Consider the following 20,600-nt stretch of genomic DNA (forward strand, 5'->3'; position numbering starts at 1 on the left):
ACATTTTTTAATGTTGCCTTTTATAATCACTGGGGATGAAGGCTCTTGTCTGCAGGTCACCGCTATTGGCAGTTACCAGTAATTTTTTTTTGGCATATCGGTATCAGTTGGCTGATATCTAAAGAGGTCCAAGTTTTCCAAGTTTTGTAAATTTAAACTTTTTTTTTGTACAGATGTAATCAACACACAAGAAATAAATCATTACAATAGCCATCACGGGGTATATATATATATTTTTTTTTTTTAATTTTTGTGTGTACATTGAATTTATATAAAGCCAAACCCATTTTGTCAAAGGAAAATGAAAAACATTATTTCAACAAAAAAAAAACAACTTCATCATAGAAATTCATCAGGTGAACGAGCCAAAACGTTTCGAGACAGCAATAATAAAAGCTGAGCAGACACCAAAGTGCAAACAATCAGTGGAAGAAGAGAAAACGTACAAAAATATTATAGATTCTCTTCTTTTGCAAAACAGCAGGTTTGTCAGTTAATAACAACTTCCATAAATATTTAAAATCTGAATGTGGGAAAAAATTTGGGGTCAAAGACAGGACTGTAGTTTTTCAATAAAAACCCAACACTGAGTTTATCTAGTGGAGGGTGCACTGAACAATCAAATCTATGGCTGTGTCCAGGAAGCAGAAGCATCTCGCAGGCCTCCAGGATGCTTCCTGCTCCCGTCCTCAGGATCAGCGGCGCTTCCTCACCAGTACCGCGCGGGTGAAGCCGGCATAGTTGAAGAAATGTAACAGTGCTTTAGTTTTGTTCAACAAGGAAAAGGTGCTTCAGCGAGAATAAAAACAAAGTCAAACTTGAGTACAGGCAAAGAAACAGGCTGCGCATCTGGAGGGAGACTGGCCCATTAAACACTGGAGTCTAAAATTTAAAAAAATAAACAGGAGGAACAACACTCGAAAGTCCACTGATCGAAAGGTTTTCAGAATTAAGAAATCTAATCACATGGCACACACTGGTGAAAAGAACATCAAACGGACATTTTTAAAGAGGTTCTCTGAGGTTATCGGGAGGGAACTATTTTACGTTCTGTCTTTCAAACGCAAGCTCTTAAAAACGATGAAGCGCTACACGATCGAGATCCGTCATCGGTCGGGAGAAACCGCACCGATGCTCCCCTCCAACACAAAAAAACTGCTTCACTCAAACAAGCGTAGTGTTCGGTGCGAGGAGTCGAATAACTCCTCGGTGACACTGTTTCCTCTGTTACGTGGAGTGTGTGACCAACACAAGGCCTGTCGAAGTGGGCAAGCCTTGGAGCAACAGCGAGACCCCAAAGAGCCACCACATCGATGAAATATTCAGAGCTGGACGTCCGAGGCCTCCGTGGGTGGACTGACGCTGTCGTCACGTGACCACAGGCGAGACCGTTTCAAGGTGGCGAGAAGTCTATTAATAACATCCAGCGAGCAGCTCCTATCTCTAACAAACCACCTTCAGTTGAGTTGAGATTATTCCAACATCAACGCACTTTTTTTTAAACCGCCATCAGCTGGTGTGGGACTGGAGAACGGCAACAACTTGTGAAGAGGAAGAAATCAGATTGGAGGCGTCTGCTAAGCCAGACATGAGGGAAATAAAGGCTAAAGTAGAATAAAACAGTCGAGTAGAACAGCGGAGCCAACTCTCAGATGTGAAATGTGACATGACAAAACTATGGAGATTTTGTAAACTGCCACGAGTTTTTCAAAATTTTCCTTGACATTTTAAAGACTAAAAGATTAATCCGAGTAATCATGACAATCACTGAGATCAGAGCTCAACAGTTTTGTGTTTTTCACTGTAGCCACTCAGTATTTATGGACGTGTCAATACATTTGAATTTCCTCTTCTGCAATTTTTAGGAGTCATTAAGAGTCTGCTGATAGTTTCCTGCAGCCTTGACAGATGGCGGTTTGTGTTTCAACGGGAGTTCAGGTTTACCACCGTCAACATGAAGATGCTGTTGAAACGATGTGGAGCACTAAGTTACAAACCTCAAAAAAGAATAATAATAATAATAATAATAAAGCATTCCAGTGTAAGCAATTGATATTTTTTCAAGCAGGAATGGAAAACAGCACCAGTTAAACTGTATTCTTATTGACTTAAGAGTCAAATAAATAAACGAGTCATCTTAATGTTACAATAAATCAATGTCTGCAATAATTCAAACATCGATAAAACAAGTGAAAAAATACTGTAATTGCTTTTAAAACCACTCATCTTGTCTGAAGGGACACAAACACATCAGTTCCTGGAGGTCAGTTCCCAGCCCCCTGTACTCAGTACTCCACCCCTCGCCGGGGTGACAGCAAACCACTCGAGGGCAGCAGTTAGCTGACTAACAGGAGAGTGACACCGCCACTTTCTTTGAGTTTCCAAACTTTGTTGAACTGTTTTTCAGTGACGCAAAACAGAATCAGTCGTATGATAGGAGTAACAGCAATTACATTCACAACAATGTGCTGTGAAAAAAAAACTAGTTTCAGAATGGAAAATGTTTCGTTCTCTGCATTGATGCATTTACATTCAATCAATAATCACAATGCATCTTTTTTTCCCCAAGCCCCATATAAACCTGTATATGCCCTCGATAAAATACACCCAGGTCAGAGTGAGAGAGTTACTTATGCACTTGTTGACGGGTGGACTCACGACGACAGCACTGCAGCGAGGCCTACCATCGTCACGTTTCCTCATCATGCTGAAGGAAACGGAAAAACACATCTGTGCAACAAAAAGTGAACAAAGTAAAGAAGGAAAAGTGAGTGTTTTCACATCAAAAGCTTTGGTTCAGATTTCCGATTGTGTCAGGTAAAACTTCACTGGCCCTTTAAGGTCACAACTCTTCCTGTTTAAAACTATGTCTGAAAATTCCTTTCCTATAAACAATCAAATAAGAATTTTAAAAAAAGTTGCGTAAAGTTTATAGAGGTTCATTTGTTGAATGATTCACTGGCAACTAAAAAAGTCTGACGTAAAAATGAATTGTAACGTGCAATTGTAACGTGTCAGAGGCTTTTTGGACGTGGTTTTTGGCACCTTTCTACACCAGAAGATCCTACCACATCATCTAGTATTGTTGAATCAGGTCCTACCTCATCTGGAGCTGCAGAGCACAACTGGTACCACTCTTATCATGGAGAAACCTGACTGTGCCGTCCTCGTTCAGGTTAACAACCACCTGCGATGGTCAGTTTGTCATTTCAACTGTTGTTCCATGCTGTTCCACAACATTCAACACATTTCATGCAATGTTTATGTGTGTAAATACAGGATTCTCACAGATTTCACATTATTTTGCAAACCTCCTTAGCTGTGAAGCCATGCATGTCTTTAACTAAACTACAGCTCTCCTCTGTACTCTTCCAGACGGAGCGTTCCTAGCCTCATAAATAAATACATTGTCCACATTTGGCTTCAGTCAGAAGCTGCTCTGCTCATCTTCTGGGCCAGTTTACACCGAAGATTCTCAACGAGACGAGTCTTGAAACTAGCTATGCCACAAGAATTGCGATGTTGTAAAACCTGCCGATTCATATCGCTGCAACTAGAGGAGGCAGCGTATCCTTGCAACAACTCTACACTTCCACTGCAGCAGCTCTGGTGAGCAACCTGAAGCAGGTGCAGTTCTAGAATTGGTGAAACTGTCAATCAACAGACACTTTCTCAGCACCAAGGGTACTACGAGTGACCAGTCTACCCTGAGGTAGAAGCTAAAAAGGATCTGCAAAATAGGGTTCCTTGAACTGACATTACCAGGTCCTGTGGTCAAGGGTGTACTTTCTCTCACCATCACAGGAACTATGAAGACGTTCCTCCAGAAATGCACAACGTATGCAGGAGAGAAGAGATACGGAACCACCTCTCATCATGAATCTTTGGTCTAAACTGGCCTCAGAAAAGCCAAAGTTCAGGATCTACTCACCTGATCCGTATTGGAAATCTCCTCGATAAACAAAAGTTTTCCAAGCTTTCACTCCTCTGCTACAACAAACATTTAGCTGCCAGCGAGTGTCAAAGGTCTCAGTCCTCAAGACTGAACAAAAACGGAATCAGACACAAAAAATGTAACAATTGGCAAAAAAACCCAGGAAGATAAAGTAACACAGGATTTGGATGAAAGTGGGCAGGTGGCGGAAAGTGTGATGATGTGGGTGTGGATTTGGAAGGGAGTGTGAATGAAGTGGTGCCAAAGCTCCCGGTGCTGCTGTGTTCACAGCCTACTTGAGCTCGGCACAGTCTGGCTGATGAGTGCAGTCCCACTTCCTGCTCCTGTTAAAATGGCAGCTTCTTCAACTGCTCAAAGGTGATGAAGAACTGAGAACTGTGTTCAGGAAAAACGCCTCCTTTTGACATGTATCGTCACTGAAATTATTGATTAGAAATTCTACACGGCTGAAATTAACTAGAGGAACAATTTCTGTAAACAATAAGACAACAGTGCTGCTAGTTAGGATAACAGTTGGCAGAGTGTGTGTGCTACTTAATTCAAAGAATAAGTGTGTAACTGCAAAAAAAACATGCTCAGTGGTGGACCTGTGACATCCCCAGTGCTGCCTGGTCAGACCAGCCTTATATCAGGTTCTTTTCTCTGGAATTCCATCATCTGTGGAAGTAGCAATGATCCGTCTGATTCTCTGCAGATATTAAAGGATACAATGATGTTCCAAGGCCCCAGTCGCAGCCAGTTCGGCCAGAAACCCTTATAGAGAGCAAAAAAGCCCTCGTTCTTCCACGTCTGCATCACTCCGTCCAGCGTTCCTTTATACAGGGGACCTCCTGACAGCACTCGCTGGTTCATCATACGGGTCCGGACCACATCTACAGGGTTAGAGGCCAGAGCGCCCGCTAGGCCACACGTGAAACTTGAACTGTAAACACATTCATTCATGGAAAAGGGTTGAGCAGTTAAAATGCTGCTACTCTGTGGCCACCAGCCCATAGATGACATTAACAGGGACGGAGCCTAAATGTTGCTTTGTGAGGTGTGATCATCAGATTTGTTTTTCCATCTTATCATGATGTAGCAACGTGGTGGCCACTAGGAGGGCCAGACTGCTTGCTCAGGTATCAGTGCTTCCAAATGAACCCAACGGTTTGGGCCATTCACAAACTTGGCTTTGCGCTACTTTTAGTAAGTTGGCATCATAGCAAAAATGACAAGAAACTGCAAAGCACTGTGGGTAATATGCATACTGAATGGTACACAAACTTATGCAGACATGTTAACAACTCATGAAATGCAGCTGAAGAGGAACTTACATGAAATGTGTCAAAATGGTGTCTCCCATGAGTCCAGAGCGAAGGAGGTGCTTCTTTGTGATGTCATAGACAGGAAGTTCTACCCCAACAACGATGGCTGCTCGCTGTGCTGTTGGAATGACACCCTGAGGAGGGGGGGCACAGCAAAGTCAGTGACAGACTTTCCACCACCGGCCTTTTCATCAAAGTGAGCTGCATGTAACCAACACAACAACGTTTGGCTTCAAGACGCTCCGAGTGACCTTCAGCTGCTCCACGGACTCTAATGGTAGTCCCACTGGGAAACCTTTTTGTTTAACTCGCTCCATCGCCCACATTTTTGACACCACAAACAAATCAAACCATGAGTGACAGGCCAACAGCCAGGCCAACAGCGCCCTCCACGGCACCCTTGAAAAAAGATCAGGTTTGGTTTTGTTTGGACAGAAACATACTGAGTTTTATTTAGAAAGCATTGTTGTTTATAATGGTGTGAGTCACACCTATGACTCAGATCTGGCAGCAGAAATGGAGCAGAGGCAGAAGGTGAGAGCAGATGAAGTGGAAATACTTCATTAAAAAAATGTCAGTTGTATGAATAATGAACGCTTCAATACAGCCTTTTCCTTTCTGTTCCTCATTAAAAAAATATTGATATGGATGAAAATGAGTAATTCTTTTTCTCACTAAGTTCACACACACCCACCCACACGCACACACACACACCCAATATTCCAACACTCACTCTCCACAGCCCTCTGGTGCCCTCTGTCTGGTAGATGTTGATAAAGTTGGACATCATGCTCCCTTGGAGCAAACTGCCCTGCGCTTGCATTCTAATCTGGAACGAAGAAATACACACCAACAATGTCAAATCAATATTCTTCTCAAAGCAGTAGAGCATAAGAGGCCGAGGCAGTCAAGACCCACCTTGAGGACATCAGTGGGATTAGCCAGAGAGGACGACAGGACCCCCGACACCACGCCGCAAAAGACATTGATGACCATGGTCTCGTCTGGAGGGGGGGAGGAAGAGAGACGTACACTAAAGTTAAAGCCGTTAAAAGCAACCAAGAACATGTCATAAATAGAGGGCACAGGGTTATTTCCATAGATCAACATTAATTATGCATGCTCTCCACTTTTTGAAATTGTGTTTCATTGACAATACACTGACTGATCTTGATCATTCAAAACTTGTTAAAGGGCACAGACGGTTTTGACAGGGAGCTGTGAGCTCAAACATTGATCTAATCTGTTGGCATTCTACTACTCATGTCTGAAAACAGCAGAACAGGAAGGCTGACAGGAGTTTGTTTTGTGATCAGTTCACTGGAAATCAATTTTAGATCATTTGAAAAATACAGCCTGTGAAACGAATCTAAAATTTGCTGACAGTTTATACCAGATTCACGTGGGATCCTCAGTGACCACAATGGTTGACAACTGACTGAGTTTCCTCTGAGTCGATGCAGAGTTACAGCCTCTTAATGAATGCTTTGTGATTATTGTGTACAACAAAATGGCATCAAGGGTCAACTTGCTAGGTTATCCAAAAAAAAAATAAATAAAAAGCACAGTAATAATTGATCATTTTGAAGCCAAATATTCAAAATTCAACTACCATTAAAAAAATACACAAAATGTATTCATACAGAACTATGTTCAAAACAAAAATGTTTTAATAAATTGTATTAACAACAAATATTTTGATTATTGAAAATAAGGGAATTTCAGCGACATTTGTGCAATGCTGCTCAAAATAATGACTGCATTGGTTTGTTTTTTTTCTTGGATTATATAAGGACGCACACTGATGTCGTGATCGTGCTTCAATTAATGATGCAGCACTAATCTTAATCCAGGTTTAATCAGGACTAGCAGCAACTGGCTGATAAAGCATCCTACAGTCAGGCAGGCCAGCATTTCAACCAGCGGTGTGAACGTCAACTAATTAGAGGTTTATACAACCAAGCAGCGTTTAAAACAGTTTGGCGGGAATTTAAGAGGACTGCGGCATTTTGGGCCTCAAAAACAAATCTTAGCCTCTAATTTGAGTCCCATTTCCTTCAAGTTACTCGTGAAGTGGGAAGATGAGCGTTCAGTTGATACACGTATCGATGCAAGTCTCTGACCAGCGAGATGGGACACTCCAAATCCAAAGGCTTACAAGTTTAAATAAACAGGGACCATTTTAAAATCAGCCTTGAGGTTAATATGTGTTAGATAGAGGTGGATGCGATTAGTAGTGAGTGGAGAAGGAGGAGGAGACAAAACAATAATGGATTAAAACAATAGTTACAGTACTCCGTGATCAATGTGACCCACAGTTAGTGAGGGTCCTCGCGTTGCTCATTTTGTTTCGATCCCACCACAACCACAGGGCAAACCCAAGCCTGTATCAAAACAAGCATTCACACACAGTGGCACCGCTGTGGCAGAGGGCATGCAGAGTGGAAAGACAAACACATAAATAAAAAAGGGCTTCGTGTTTTCAGCAGAACGCACAGTAAAATCACGTCCCCAGCAACAAAAACCTGAGAAGCAACATGAGAATTACAACGATTCCAAAAGTACACATTTAGCCTGCGTCAGTGGTGCTGCTCAAACATTGGAGAAAGTTGACTCATAGCTGTAAATGCAGCAGAAAACAAACAATGGCTTGACTTGTACTGCTAATATAACCAGTCCAGTGCAAATGTTACAGTGCATGAAAACAATCACACATGCCTAACCACCTCGACTGGGTTTCAGCTTAATTTGCAATTGAGAACTTTAATATCCAGTTAAGATTATTTTCATGATGCTGTGATATAATTTGGAATATTGGATGGAATTTTTGTTATTTTACATCACTATTTTCATTTTAATAAAAAAAAACACATTTAAAATGAGTGTGGCATGATATCTGTGGGGATCTGTAAAACCAACGTCCTCTTCTGGGGTCTGTAGAAGGTGTAAAGGCAGAACATTTCTAGTATTAAAACAGACAAGTGACCTTGAACAGAAGAAAAACTGCACCTTCCTGTGAATCGCAGTCGGCCGTTTTGTGATCTTGATTACATTTGGAATACTTGGAGAGAGAGAGAGCGAAAGAGAGTGAGAGAGAGAGTGAGAGAGAGAGAAAGTGAGAGATTGTGTGAGAGAGAGAGCAAGTGAGAGATGCTGGCGCCAGCCAATCACTGATAAATGTAGCACAAACCCATTTGTAGCGGATACCTGACATCCGTCTGTCTCTGTCTCTCTCTACATGGAGGGTGTAACGCTCCTCTGAGCTCCCAACAACTGATCTTCAAAATCACAGCCTGGTTACTGCTTTTCTTTCACTTTTGACAACTGTTTAGGCCCTAAAGTTCACGCTGTACATACAAAGTCTCAAAAGGGCAAGATGATGACTGACAACACAAAAACTCATGCAACCTTCCAGGATCGCATTTAAATTGTTACAACTCAAACAAACCAAATCAAGTAGGTTTCCATTCATCTCTAAAAGCCTGTTTTTACAGTTGTGCAACAAGTCAGTGACTCCCCTGAATATCAATCATGACTGTTTGTGTCTTGAATAAAGCTACACAATTCAAGAATATCAAATCTATTTCAGACAGGAGAGGGGACAGCCCACTAGAGACCTGAGAGAAGCAGAGTGATTCAGTTTTTCCTTCCTCCACAACTTGCCCCCCTCACTTCACTCCGCACATCACTGCATTCATTCCTTACTTCTTTCCTGGAAACTCTTTGCCTCTTATTTAGCTTGCAAATTAGTGTTGGTTGGTTAACACTATGACTCCAGATACGCAGAGTACACACACCTAACAAAAATGCAAATGAAAATAAACTTTACTTTAAAGTACTTCACTTTAGCTTGGATGATGCCAGAGAGTCCAAACTTGTTCCTATTTTCTTCCTGATACGATCTTTTGGGAGATTATGAAGACGGTCCAAAGTGTACCCAAAAGTGGTACCCAAGAAATAACTAGGTGGTAGTTGTACTCCTCTGCTTTACCTGAACAATGTTGCAAGTATTCCATCGCTGCTGTTTTCAAAGTCGCTCTTGCTATGTGAAGCAATAACAAAGTCGGTGCTAGCTAGCAAGTTGAAACCTACTCACCTGCTGAATGTGGCAAGTTTTGACAAAAAATTGGATTGTAAAATATGCCTGGTCTGTTTGGTTATTTTTATAAGTAGTGGTGAAGAAATGCAATAATGATGAATAAAAAAGCTTCTTCATTGGAACATGGTTTCCTCCTGATGCCCACAACGATTCTGAACTACAGCTTACAGATACAAAAACAAGCCAGAGCGATTTTTCTTCTGCAGCAGAATGATAACAGGCTGAGGCAGACGTCATCCCCGTCCTGGCGCAGCACAATAGAGGGGTGACCCGCTACATGAGACTAAGGGCATGTTTCCACTGGCTCACTTCGGCTCGGGTGGGTGGGTCCTGTCGGTACGGCTCGGTACGGATGCGTTTCCACATGCACTAGGTACCACGTCAGTGAGGGTGGACTCACTGGCTGAGAGTTCCCCAGCGGAATTTGTGTGTGACACAACAGCAATGGAGGACATGGAGGCAGTGTGATGCCTGTTGCTCGGTCAGTGGTTTTTGCTTAAACTAAAAATGAGGGACGACAGACAGGCAAGGCTTCAAGCGGTGAAACAGAACACCCAAGAAAAGTAAAAAAGACTTTACCAAGTGATCGACCAGTATTCCACCGAGGCCAAGATGATACCAAGTAGAAGATAAGTAAATTACCCAATTGGCGCCCCGCTATGTGTTTACGTCACACTTCAGTCCCGCTCGGCTCGCTTGGAACCCCAGCAGAGCAGGGACCAAGATGGTAACGGTTTGTACCGTGTTGGGGCCCGTGGAAACGGGGCCAAACCGACCAAGCCCCACCCGAAGTGAGCCAGTGGAAACGCGCAATGTAATCAAGATCACAAAATGGCCGAAGTGAGCCAGTGGAAACGCGCAATGTAATCAAGATCACAAAATGGCCGAAGTGAGCCAGCGGAAACGCGCCCTAAGTTCTCCTAAAGACAAACACTCTGCTGAAGTCGTCTGCTCACAGCAGTGTATCATTAGTTCTTTTCGTTTGACTCTAATAGCACGCTGATGGTAAAAAAGATTTGCTTGAAGTCCTGGGGGGCTGACGAGGGTTTTGTTGAAGTTCGAAAATTGAGTCATCAGTGCTTTAAGATCAAACTTGGATTGCAGGAGATTGCATCAGTTAAATATGCTATTAAGATTGTACATTAAATCTACAGCACCGCTCCCTCTCGGTATCATTCAAACCTCCTCCTAGTTTTTCCAGGAAAAAATAAGACATAATCTGTTTTTTTGTAACATTAACTAATTAAATCTGTTGAACCAGGCTTTAATTTCAAAGGCGATGATGAAAGAGTTTATAAGCTAAAGTAGCAGGGAGGCACAAGACAGGATATCAATGTGGAAACAGAGACACCCACCTTCTGGGCGACTAACAAACAGCCTCTTCAAAGAATTGTAGGTTCCAATCTTGATTGTCCCATAAGAGGCTTGTCTCAACAGGGCAGGAGAAATTCTGGCAGGGGAGAGGAAATATGCTCATTCACCTGTCAGCTGGGAGTGGGTGACAAAATCTTTAACATGTCACTTAGGATGCAACCCAGTTGAATCAAATGTCTCGACTCACTCCTTTACATGAAACTGTCTCTTGGAATACATTTTTTGTCTCACTCGGCTCCTTTCTGAACTTCCCTTTGCTTCGGTATCTCACATCCAAAGGTATAGCAACTCTGCCTGCTAAGCTGATTACAAAGAATTGTTTTTCACTTAAAAAAAAAATCACATTGAGATGAGTGGAAATCTCTGAAATTCTAGTGATTTGTTCCAAAATTTAGCCATTAACCTTCATTAGTTTTTACCTGGCTAGCAAAGCTAACTCTTCACTTGAGTAGGTTTCCTAAAATTGCTGTGAAGCTTTGTTGATATGCGATGAAATCCCCAAATGTATGGAGACCTGAATGAAAAAATAAAATTCAAGACTGAATGCATTCATTCATTCATCTGTTTACTGGAGAACAAAAGTCCATCCATTCTCTGTCCTCTGGTTTCTGGGCTAAATCTCTGTGTGCTAATAATTTATGTGAAGATGAAATCAAGTTTAAATGGTCTTAAAATTCAGTTTAGCCCCTCAGGTAAAACCTGCTTATTTAAGCTGGCCACAACATTATACTGTATATATCATTACATCATATTATACCATCATTATTATTGCTATAATAATAACAATTAATATTATAATCATGATTATTCCTGCTACTATATATATATATATATATATATATATATATATATATATATATATATGTGTGTATATATATATATATGTATGTATATATGTGTATATATATATATGTGTATATGTGTATATATATGTATATATGTATATGTATAGATATATGTATATGTATGTATATGTATATATGTATATGTATGTATATATATACATATACATATATACACATATATATACATATACATATATACACATATATACATACATACATACATATATATACATATATATACACATATATACATACAAATATATATACACATATATACATACATATATATACACACACATATATGTGTGTATATACATACATATATATATATGTGTATATATATATATATATATGTATATATATATGTATGTATGTATATATATATATATATATATATCGTCTTTGTTTTCTTTTCTTTTCTATTTTTCTATACGGTTCTATTTATGTCTATTCTTTTTTACCTTTATGGCAACAGTGCTCTGAATGTGTAGGAGATTGCAATTTCCCTGGCGGAACGTCCAAAAGGGATTAATAAAGTAATAGTATCTGTCTGTCTGTCTGTCAACAGTTCTTTACACAGCAACTGAAAGTCACAATTATCTGTAGCTGCTCTCACCACATACTTGATCATGAAAAAATTAACTGTGTTGCCACATACCCAGAGTACAACGCCCGGATGCCCTCCTCCTTGCCGATCCTGAAAAGGGCGTGGAACATGCCTCTGTAGCGCACCTCTGTGTACTGGGACTGACCCTGGACCTGTAGCCGTGTCTTAGTCAGGTCGATGGGGAATGTCCCTAAGGAATGTAAACATTAATATCATGGAAGAATTAGAACTTTGTCACAAAGACTTGAGTGCTGTTGATGATGACTGGGCCTAGAGGAGGATGCTGCAGGTATGCTTTGGCAAGCAACTTTCAGCCATTTAAAACATCAAACAAATAATTAAAAAAAATTTAAAAAGTGAAACCGCTCAGCAATGTTATTAATGCCACATGAATTTACCTTGCAGTCACAGACAATGAAAGTTGCAAAAATACCATATACTGTGAAACTGAGATAATTTCCGAGTCATAAGTGTTCCTTTCGTTGTTCTTTTAAAAACAAGGAGCAAACCATCTAAATACACTTAATCCTACAGAAAAATAGATGCCTAACACATGAGGGGGGCTGAGGCGGGCTAAAAGCCAAGGTAGTTCTCTATGAGGCCAAAGAAAAGTAAAAGGTGAGTAGAGCTAAATACCACATTAATAACCAACTTTGTGCACATCTGCAGGTGCCAAGCACAGCACAGAATTAGGACCTGAGCTCTGATAATGGTTCAACCGGATGCATCGTTCGCTCTAAAAGCAGCAAGCATCACAGCAGGAGAATTCAATAGAATTCGAGAAATTCTGATTTTTTTTTCTTTTGTCTGAAAAATTCTTGGCAAGTGAAATTGAAGTAGAAACCAAAAAAGCACGCACGATGAGCTGCATGTTGCGGCGCATCACGTACCGAATTCTGCGACAATTGAGGCCATCCCCCCGTAGATGAACGGCTTCCAGTTCATGCTGGCCATTTCCGCGGCGGCGGCGGCTGCTTCCACCTGCTGCAGCCCTGCTAGAAACAACAACAGGCCGCCCACGCAGAGGTCAATACAGTGCTGCGATCTCAGACAGTAAAACATGTCGGTGAACATTAAGATTCAGTGATGCTACAGTTCAGGGAGGTTCCTCAGCATCAGCATCCCAGCGTACTGCGCCGGAAAGAGACGCCCGCCTGGCCGGAGAGAGTGTCATATTTGTTGCGGGTTTGTTATTGGCTGGGACTTCCGTCAATCAAACTGTACGGCAATTCTATTGGCTCACGCGCCGAGGAGGGCTGAGCATAACTGACGGTCCATCGGCAGCAACCGTGTCACGAGAATTGCATGAAGTTATTAAGTCCTACAAATCGGATACTTAAGAGGCAATATAACGTAATATATCACATGAAAAATCACTTTTTACTTCCGGTGCAAAATTGTTAAGACAAAAAAAAACAGTGTCTTTGTCATCCCCATCGCTGAACGCCGTCTCCTAGCTACAATCAAGTGGCTCGGCTAACAGCTAACACTCGGAGGTTACTCGCCCGCCTGTTCCCGAGGTTACGGGTTAGCAACTAGTAGTTCCTGGTACAAACAACGGAAAACTCACGTACCTGTGGCGTCGACACAACCTACTACCAGCTATTTCACTTGGTTTTCCATAACTTTACACATGTGTAGGTGGACTTTGATAAAGTGCAAGGACAAAACTTCTACCCTGCTGTTAGCTTCCCATTTCGGCTAATGTCAAGAGCACAAGGTAATGACAGCAACAGGATATCCGTTCGTAGTTTCAAAATAAAGCAAAGCATTGACTAAATCTTGAGTCGAGGTCATCCCGATATTGCGGCTGAAAGTCCAGTTATTAGAAGGTTTTGAACTTATTAATGTGGAATAATATAGAGCAGTCACCTTCATGATCTGTATTTTGACCTCTTAAAGTCAGCTTTATTGCACAAATAGAATGGGATAAATTCTAAAATGTTACTTTTAGAATTGGATTCTTTTTTTCATTATGGTATTTAACACTCAACTCCACAGTTTCAGCAAGAGAAACATTACTTTTCACATTTTTCAGATCTTTAATTACATTATGGGGTGTTTAGTTCAGATTTCTATTTTTTTGTATTCTTTATTATACTCTCTGACCATAATAATGCAAACTCAACAAACTGATAAGGCCAAGATAGATAGATATGTCACTTCCCAGTTTTCAAATATATATATATATATATATATATATATATATATATATATATATATATATATATATATATATATATATATATATATATATAATTGAAGCAAACATCTTTTCATCAAGGTAAAGTTGTTCACATAGATCTTCTTTTTCAGATTTACAAATTCAAACCAGCATCTCTAACCCTCAGGTGCCCTCTAACCTGCTATGGCTAATGCGATGATTTCTTCTTTTTTTTTTGCCTCACCCTCACTAATGCAACAGACTGTGCTCACTCTTATTTATTACAATAAAAAAAGAATTCTCATCACTGTATCCTGAGAAAAAAAAATTCCGCAAGGTTTTCAACTTCTGCATCCTTCTGCACTGAACAGTGTATGCATTTTCAGGGCATGCTTGTAGTTTTGACTTGTACATGTTGTTTATTAGCCCCTGACTAGCTTTAAACTATTTATATCCTAACCCCTAGTGGCATTTGAGCTCACCATAGTGCTTCTTTATACTTTTTTTTTTTTTTTTTTAAATAGCATCTCATCATTTGGTGGAAATCCACAAGCCTCACTGGTGCCAGATCGGGCAGTTACTCACCCTGTGGTCAAATTGAACAGGAAAAAGAAGCATCAATGGCATTGTTGAAATCTCTCACTCATTGAGAAGGCAGTATTTTCATCTCTATATAAAAAAACAAGCTGCAATGGCAGTACAATCATGTCACAAAAATGCCAACTTTGGGTTGTACACTAATTTTCTGTCATGGTCTGTAGCCTCCCCTGAGGTAGGCTGGGCCACCCACATGCAACCCTGTATATCAAACTCTAGTTCCACCACTGGCATAGTGAAGCTGAAACATTCATGTGAAGTAACAAAAAGGAAAACGAGTGTAGTCTATGTAATCAGCCTGACTGGGTCTTGTATTGTGGCAGTTCTCCTGTGGATCCAGGACGACTCTAAATAGAGCTGACGTAATTTGCATGGGTGTTATGATCCTAGGTTCATTTTAGAGTAGCTCTGAATGTCTGGCGGTCCTGTCCAGACCCAGTATGAATCCCATAGATGTTTTCTTGAGAATTTATGCATGTTGGGTTGGGATTTCTGTGGTTTCAAACCTCCACAGTCACTTCACGGTTTCTGGCTGCACCATAGCATCATGGTGGTAACTTGCTGCTCAAGTCAGTTCAAGAATTTTAACCATCAGCCTCTTGGTTGCTTCAGGCTTCTGTTGTTGCAGTAAACAACAAAAATAGCAAACCTGCAGATGAAACCCGAAACGAATTTAAATGACTGCAGATTTTTTTCACCTCACTTACATCTTGCAAAGCAGATCATGTTAATGTTCCATAGCGGGGGGAAAAAAGTAACTGCAGTAATGAGCACAACTGGAAAGGGGGAGCCCAACAAAGACTGTTTTGTGGAAACAACACAGTCTTAAAGTGGAGTGTCATCTTGTATTTGTACTTCTAAATGGCATGCTAGAAAGCAGCCGGACTGATAGGATGCGTCCAGGGTTACTGGTCCATCACAAAGTGGTCCGCAGCAGCCGAATGACACGCTGGTAAAGCTGCTGGATGACCGACGCCGCATTCCTACAGGAAAACAGGAGTGAGGGATGTTGCAGGAAGCACAGAGACAGAGAGAATTTGTAGGGAAAAGGGTGGGGATAAAAAAGAAGAAGTAAAAGGTAAATTGCTGATGAAGCAACAACAGAAAACAAGTCATGTACCCTTGAGTACGTGAGCTCAAAACATTACTAATTCATAGGTTTGATAACAGTATGGTGATTATATGCCTCCTGTTTCTGTGACCTTTGACCACTGAAATCTTTCCTGTTCATCCTTGAGTCCAAGGGGATGTTTGTGTCAGATCTGAAGAAATTCCTTCGAGGATGCACACACAGGAGCGCCAAGTGCGACAAGCTGGCGCATTCAGCTGAAAAATCTCATGCAGCAGCTTGTCTTTATTTGTCATCGGTGAACTGAACTGCTGTACTGAGTGTCGTCATAGGTCAAATCAAAGTGTTTCTGGATCAAGTAGATGTGGACCATACCAGATGATGCACTTGCATGTTTCATGGAACGTGTTTTGAAAGTTCTGCTGTGGTTAGCCATCAGCCACTGTCAGATTCCAGCTTAATATACAGGATTGAATAACAAACAGCAAAACTATCCAGAAAAAAGTCTGTTTTTACAATCTTTCACATGCATAATTTGCTACAATCCAGGTGTTCGTTTATCAAGCTGTATGCTCAGGAGCCACAAAGAAGAAATGCATATGGGAAAAAATGTCTCTGTGAGCACAAGACATCTGTTCCAAGCATTTACTTGAAAGACATAACGAACGGTTTGGGTGAAGTGTCTCATTAATGTAGGGACTTTGACATTGTATGCTATAATAATAGGCTCACCGAGCTCCGTCAGAGAAGCAGTTGTTGCGGTTTGGGTGAAGGCAGAAGAGTGAAGCCACACAGTAAACACAGCACAACAACATGGACAGTAGCCGTCTCTTCAAAGACATCTCGAGCCTGAAAGAAACGCAGGTGATTTCTCTCACATTGTCTGAAACAGACAACACACAGTTCTTGTATCGTGGCAACTGTGACACTCTTGAACACGAAAGAGAAAACAGCCTGCCAATCTACCTCAAACCAAAACACAATCCTCCAGTACTGTTTGTATGAAAGGGAGCAGTCTGTACATAAAAACTATGAGAGTTTTTTTTTTAACTTGCCATAAAGTTCTGTTGTATTTAAATGAAAATAGCTTCAAGAAAACAACCTCAATTTAAGTCTGTGTGACAAATAGAAGCAGAAAGGTTGAAGAATTAACCATGTGATGCTACATGATGAGTCCTGGACTGAAGCAGCCGCGGTGTAATGAGTTCACGGCTCCTACTGAATGACACACATTTCTCTAAAACGTCCTTCGGATATCAGCGTCATCATCACCTTCACAATCCTGCTCAGCTTTATTCTTCTGAGAAAAAAAGACCTCTTTCCTGACAGGCTCCAGTCTTCCTCACTTCGGTTGTACAAAAACTCCTCAGCAGCTCCTTCAAAACAGATCCCACGAGAAGGTGGAGTCACAAGAGTCCGTCACAGCAGTTGGAGGATGGCGTTGGCAGAGGTGTAAACAGGGTGCAGGTTCCCTGGGTGCTGCTGGGCACCGGGCACATTTACTGCTGACCACCACTTTGTTTTGAAAGGTCCTGAAAGGTCTAGCAGTGGTGAATAACATTCCTACATTGTGTCTGTTGGAGCTATTTTAGTTTGTCAGGAGGGGAGGGGAGGTGTGATAAAAAGAGGATCTTTCCTCTTAGGTTGCTGTGGACTCACGTTGAACCCAGTGGAACTGGGCTGGGCTGCTTTGGGGCGAGAAGGTGCCAGGTGTAGTTCAGATAAGGAGGCGGGGCTACTCCGAGGCCACAGCTGAACCCTAAAGACATGGCACGCTCACAGGTGTTGCACACAGTGCGTCACCTAACTGCATATTTATGCAATTACTTTAAACGAAGTTCTAAAAGAATGCTGTAGTGTACAATACTGCGTATAATGTACCTGAGTGTACAATATGAATGCTGACTATTCCTCTTGCGATATATTTTTTGTGCCCTCACACTGGCCAGAGGCAGGACACATTTCATTTTCCCGTAGTCCGTCTGGACATCAGATTTTTTTTGTTAATGTGACATCTTGGGAATACCTTGGGAATGTCTGTAAATTTGTAGCAAACATTCACGGGGACCAAAACGATTTTTGGTGGCCAAAGATCAAAACTGATTTCCCACCAAAACTTCATAGGGTCTTGCCAGGATGTCTCCTGGTAAAAATAAATTTTCTTGAAAATCATTTGTGTAATATTGTTAACAGATGATCTGCTAAAATTACTTCAACAGCAGAAAAATAAATTTAAAAAAACCAACAAACGAACAAACAAAAACAAATGTGGAAAACGTGCCTGGCCAGGGTAGCTGTCGGCCTCATGAGGGCATCTGTCCAAACCCAATGTAGATTCTTCTACAAACGGCAAATAAACTGACTGACATTTTGGTAGATATTTTATTGTTTAACAATGGGAAATAAAATGCTAACCAACCAAAAGACATCTCCAAGAACTTAACATTGTATCATCAGAAAGAAACAGTAGTGGTGGTGGTCACGTACCTGAAAAGTTCCAGTTTCCTTTTTTTAAAATTCTTTTTTTTTTGCAGTTCACCACATTTCAAACAGTGAGGGGCATCAATTTGGCTTCTGAGACCAAGTATCCCATTTTTCTTCTGTTCAACATTTTTTCTTGCTGATTATTCTGTGGAAGCTGGCGTGATTCCAGATGATGTTTGGCCAGTTCGCTGCGAGAAAGCATCATTAGCCAAATGTATTTGTATGTGAATTCTTGTGGAAAATGGTCCCATTATGCCAGATGTCTCCCCCGGGATGGAACGGTTCTGCAGCCAGCAGGGTTAGAGTTTAACTGAGCCCATTCAGATCTGTACAGCACATGAACACGGCTCACCTTCCTGCATGACCAAGTGAACATTTTAATTCAGCTGCCTTGCCACGTTTAATCAGTAGGAGCCTCCAGCACAAAGCAAAAAGACAAATGACTGCAAAATTTCATATATTTCATAAATGTGTATGAAATGAGAGTTTCATAGCATGGAGCAGGATATTTTGACAAATACCAGAGGTGAAGGGGAGCAGCTTTTGGACAACAAATGAATAATCATGATGCTGATAATATGGTCTATAACAAACTATGTTTGCTAACAAGTTCAACATATTAACTTACAAAGTGAACACGTGTCAGTGTGCTAACAGCTTATCTACTGACCCCAAGTGGCCAAGAAATCATGCAGGTTCATGTTTTAAAGCAATACTTCACCCCCCAAAAATATTTCTCCTTTCAAGTACTCAAAAATAGGACAATATGTTCTCGCAAAGATGATTTCCCTCCTGCATCATGGTTTTGTGATCCCAGAATGCAAAAAGAGCCAGTGAAGTGTCTCCTTTGAAGCAAATCGGAAATTATTGCTAACAACAGCAAAAACTACCCATCCACCCATCCATCCATTGTCTTCTGCTTATTCCTACATTAAGGGTCACGGGGGGGTGGAGCCTATCCCAGCGTCAATGGGCGAGAGGCGGGGTTCACCCTGGACAGGTCGCCAGTCCATCACAGGGCCAACATAGAGAGACAAACAACCACTCACACTAACAGTCACACCTACGGTCAGTTTAGAGTCTGGATTAACTTCGTCCCCTCTTGATGTCTTTGGACTGTGGGAGGAAGCCGGAGTACCAGAGAGAACCCACGCAGGCATGGGGACAACATGCAGACTCACACAGAAAGATCCCGTGCCCAAGCCGGGGCTCGAACCCGGAACCTTCTTGCTGTGAGGCGACAGTGCTGACCACTGCAGCACCGTGCAGCCCAAAACTACCCAAAGATGTCTATTTCCAAAGTTTTCAGTGCATTATTTGGAATAATGGATATATTCTTTATCCAAGTAATTCCAAATCTATTTGATTGGAGCTACAAACCAAATAACTATCGAATGGCAACTAACAGGCACAGATGTGCACAAGTCTATTATTTCAAGTCAATGAGTTGAAAAAAAAAATCTGTGTTGGTGAAGTATCCCTTTAAGTGTAATAAGATTTTTTTTTTTTGCACTTGGCAAGACTTTGGGTTTTTGCAGTGCCGTCAGACAGCTGGGACAAGGGTTGATCTCTGTGAGGCAACAAAAGCTGTGGGCGAGCAACAGAAGTCTTTGTATGTGCTACCTTGGTGTGTGTGTGTGTGTGTGTGTGTGTGTGTGTGTGTGTGTGTGTGTGTGTGAGAGAGAGAGAGAGAGAGAGAGAGTGAGAGAGAGAGAGAGAGAGAGGAAGGGATGAACCAGACCTGTTCATAATGCTGTGAGTTATTTCCTGCCTTAGTTGAAGAGCTTGTAAGGACACAGAAGAGACCTGCGAGACAGAGCGGGAACTTTATCTGCTACATCGTTCAGCATGGAATTATTAAAAGCAGCTGGATTACAAAACAACTGCATTGACGATGGTGGCTGTTATGACTCTTCATCTCCTGGTAATCAGTAATTTTGTATATATGTGCAAATCTGTTTTCTTCCCCCCAATGTGATTTACAGCAAATTCCAAATTTTGAGATATGATGGACACACCCAGTGAAGGCAGCTCCCCCCTGTTGTACACAGACCTTGTGAGTTTAATTTGGCCTCTGTCAACAAGCCAGATTTGACTGTGCT

General features: G+C 41.4%; 1 protein-coding gene and 1 long non-coding RNA gene across 4 annotated transcripts; both read right to left on the reverse strand.

The window, feature by feature from the left end:
* Nucleotides 1-761: 761 nt before the first annotated feature.
* slc25a14 (solute carrier family 25 member 14) lies at nucleotides 762-13,915 on the reverse strand. Of its 3 annotated transcripts, none has more exons than XM_086227046.1 (9): nucleotides 13,759-13,915; nucleotides 13,075-13,179; nucleotides 12,236-12,374; nucleotides 10,714-10,808; nucleotides 6,178-6,263; nucleotides 5,993-6,088; nucleotides 5,269-5,393; nucleotides 4,664-4,877; nucleotides 762-4,323 (listed from the first exon to the last, which is right to left on the reverse strand). In XM_086227046.1, exons 2-9 carry the CDS (start codon nucleotides 13,136-13,138, stop codon nucleotides 4,282-4,284), a joined length of 861 nt encoding a protein of 286 aa, XP_086083172.1. In that variant the 5' UTR covers nucleotides 13,139-13,179; nucleotides 13,759-13,915; the 3' UTR covers nucleotides 762-4,281. The 3 variants fall into 3 exon arrangements, with proteins under 3 accessions (XP_086083172.1, XP_086083173.1, XP_086083174.1); XM_086227047.1 differs by having other exon boundaries at nucleotides 13,075-13,176; nucleotides 13,759-13,913; XM_086227048.1 differs by lacking the exon at nucleotides 5,993-6,088.
* Nucleotides 13,916-14,503: 588 nt separating this feature from the next.
* Nucleotides 14,504-17,684, reverse strand: LOC147248364 (uncharacterized). Its single transcript, XR_015119510.1, has 3 exons — nucleotides 17,287-17,684; nucleotides 16,747-16,863; nucleotides 14,504-15,928 (listed from the first exon to the last, which is right to left on the reverse strand). It is a non-coding gene; the product is annotated as an uncharacterized LOC147248364 (long non-coding RNA).
* Between the last annotated feature and the right edge of the window lie 2,916 nt (nucleotides 17,685-20,600).

Source organism: Aulostomus chinensis, chromosome 15 (genome assembly GCF_037954235.1).
Source record: "Aulostomus chinensis isolate RoL2024-O1b breed Wild chromosome 15, RoL_Achi_v1.0, whole genome shotgun sequence".
Lineage (NCBI taxonomy): Eukaryota > Metazoa > Chordata > Actinopteri > Syngnathiformes > Aulostomidae > Aulostomus > Aulostomus chinensis.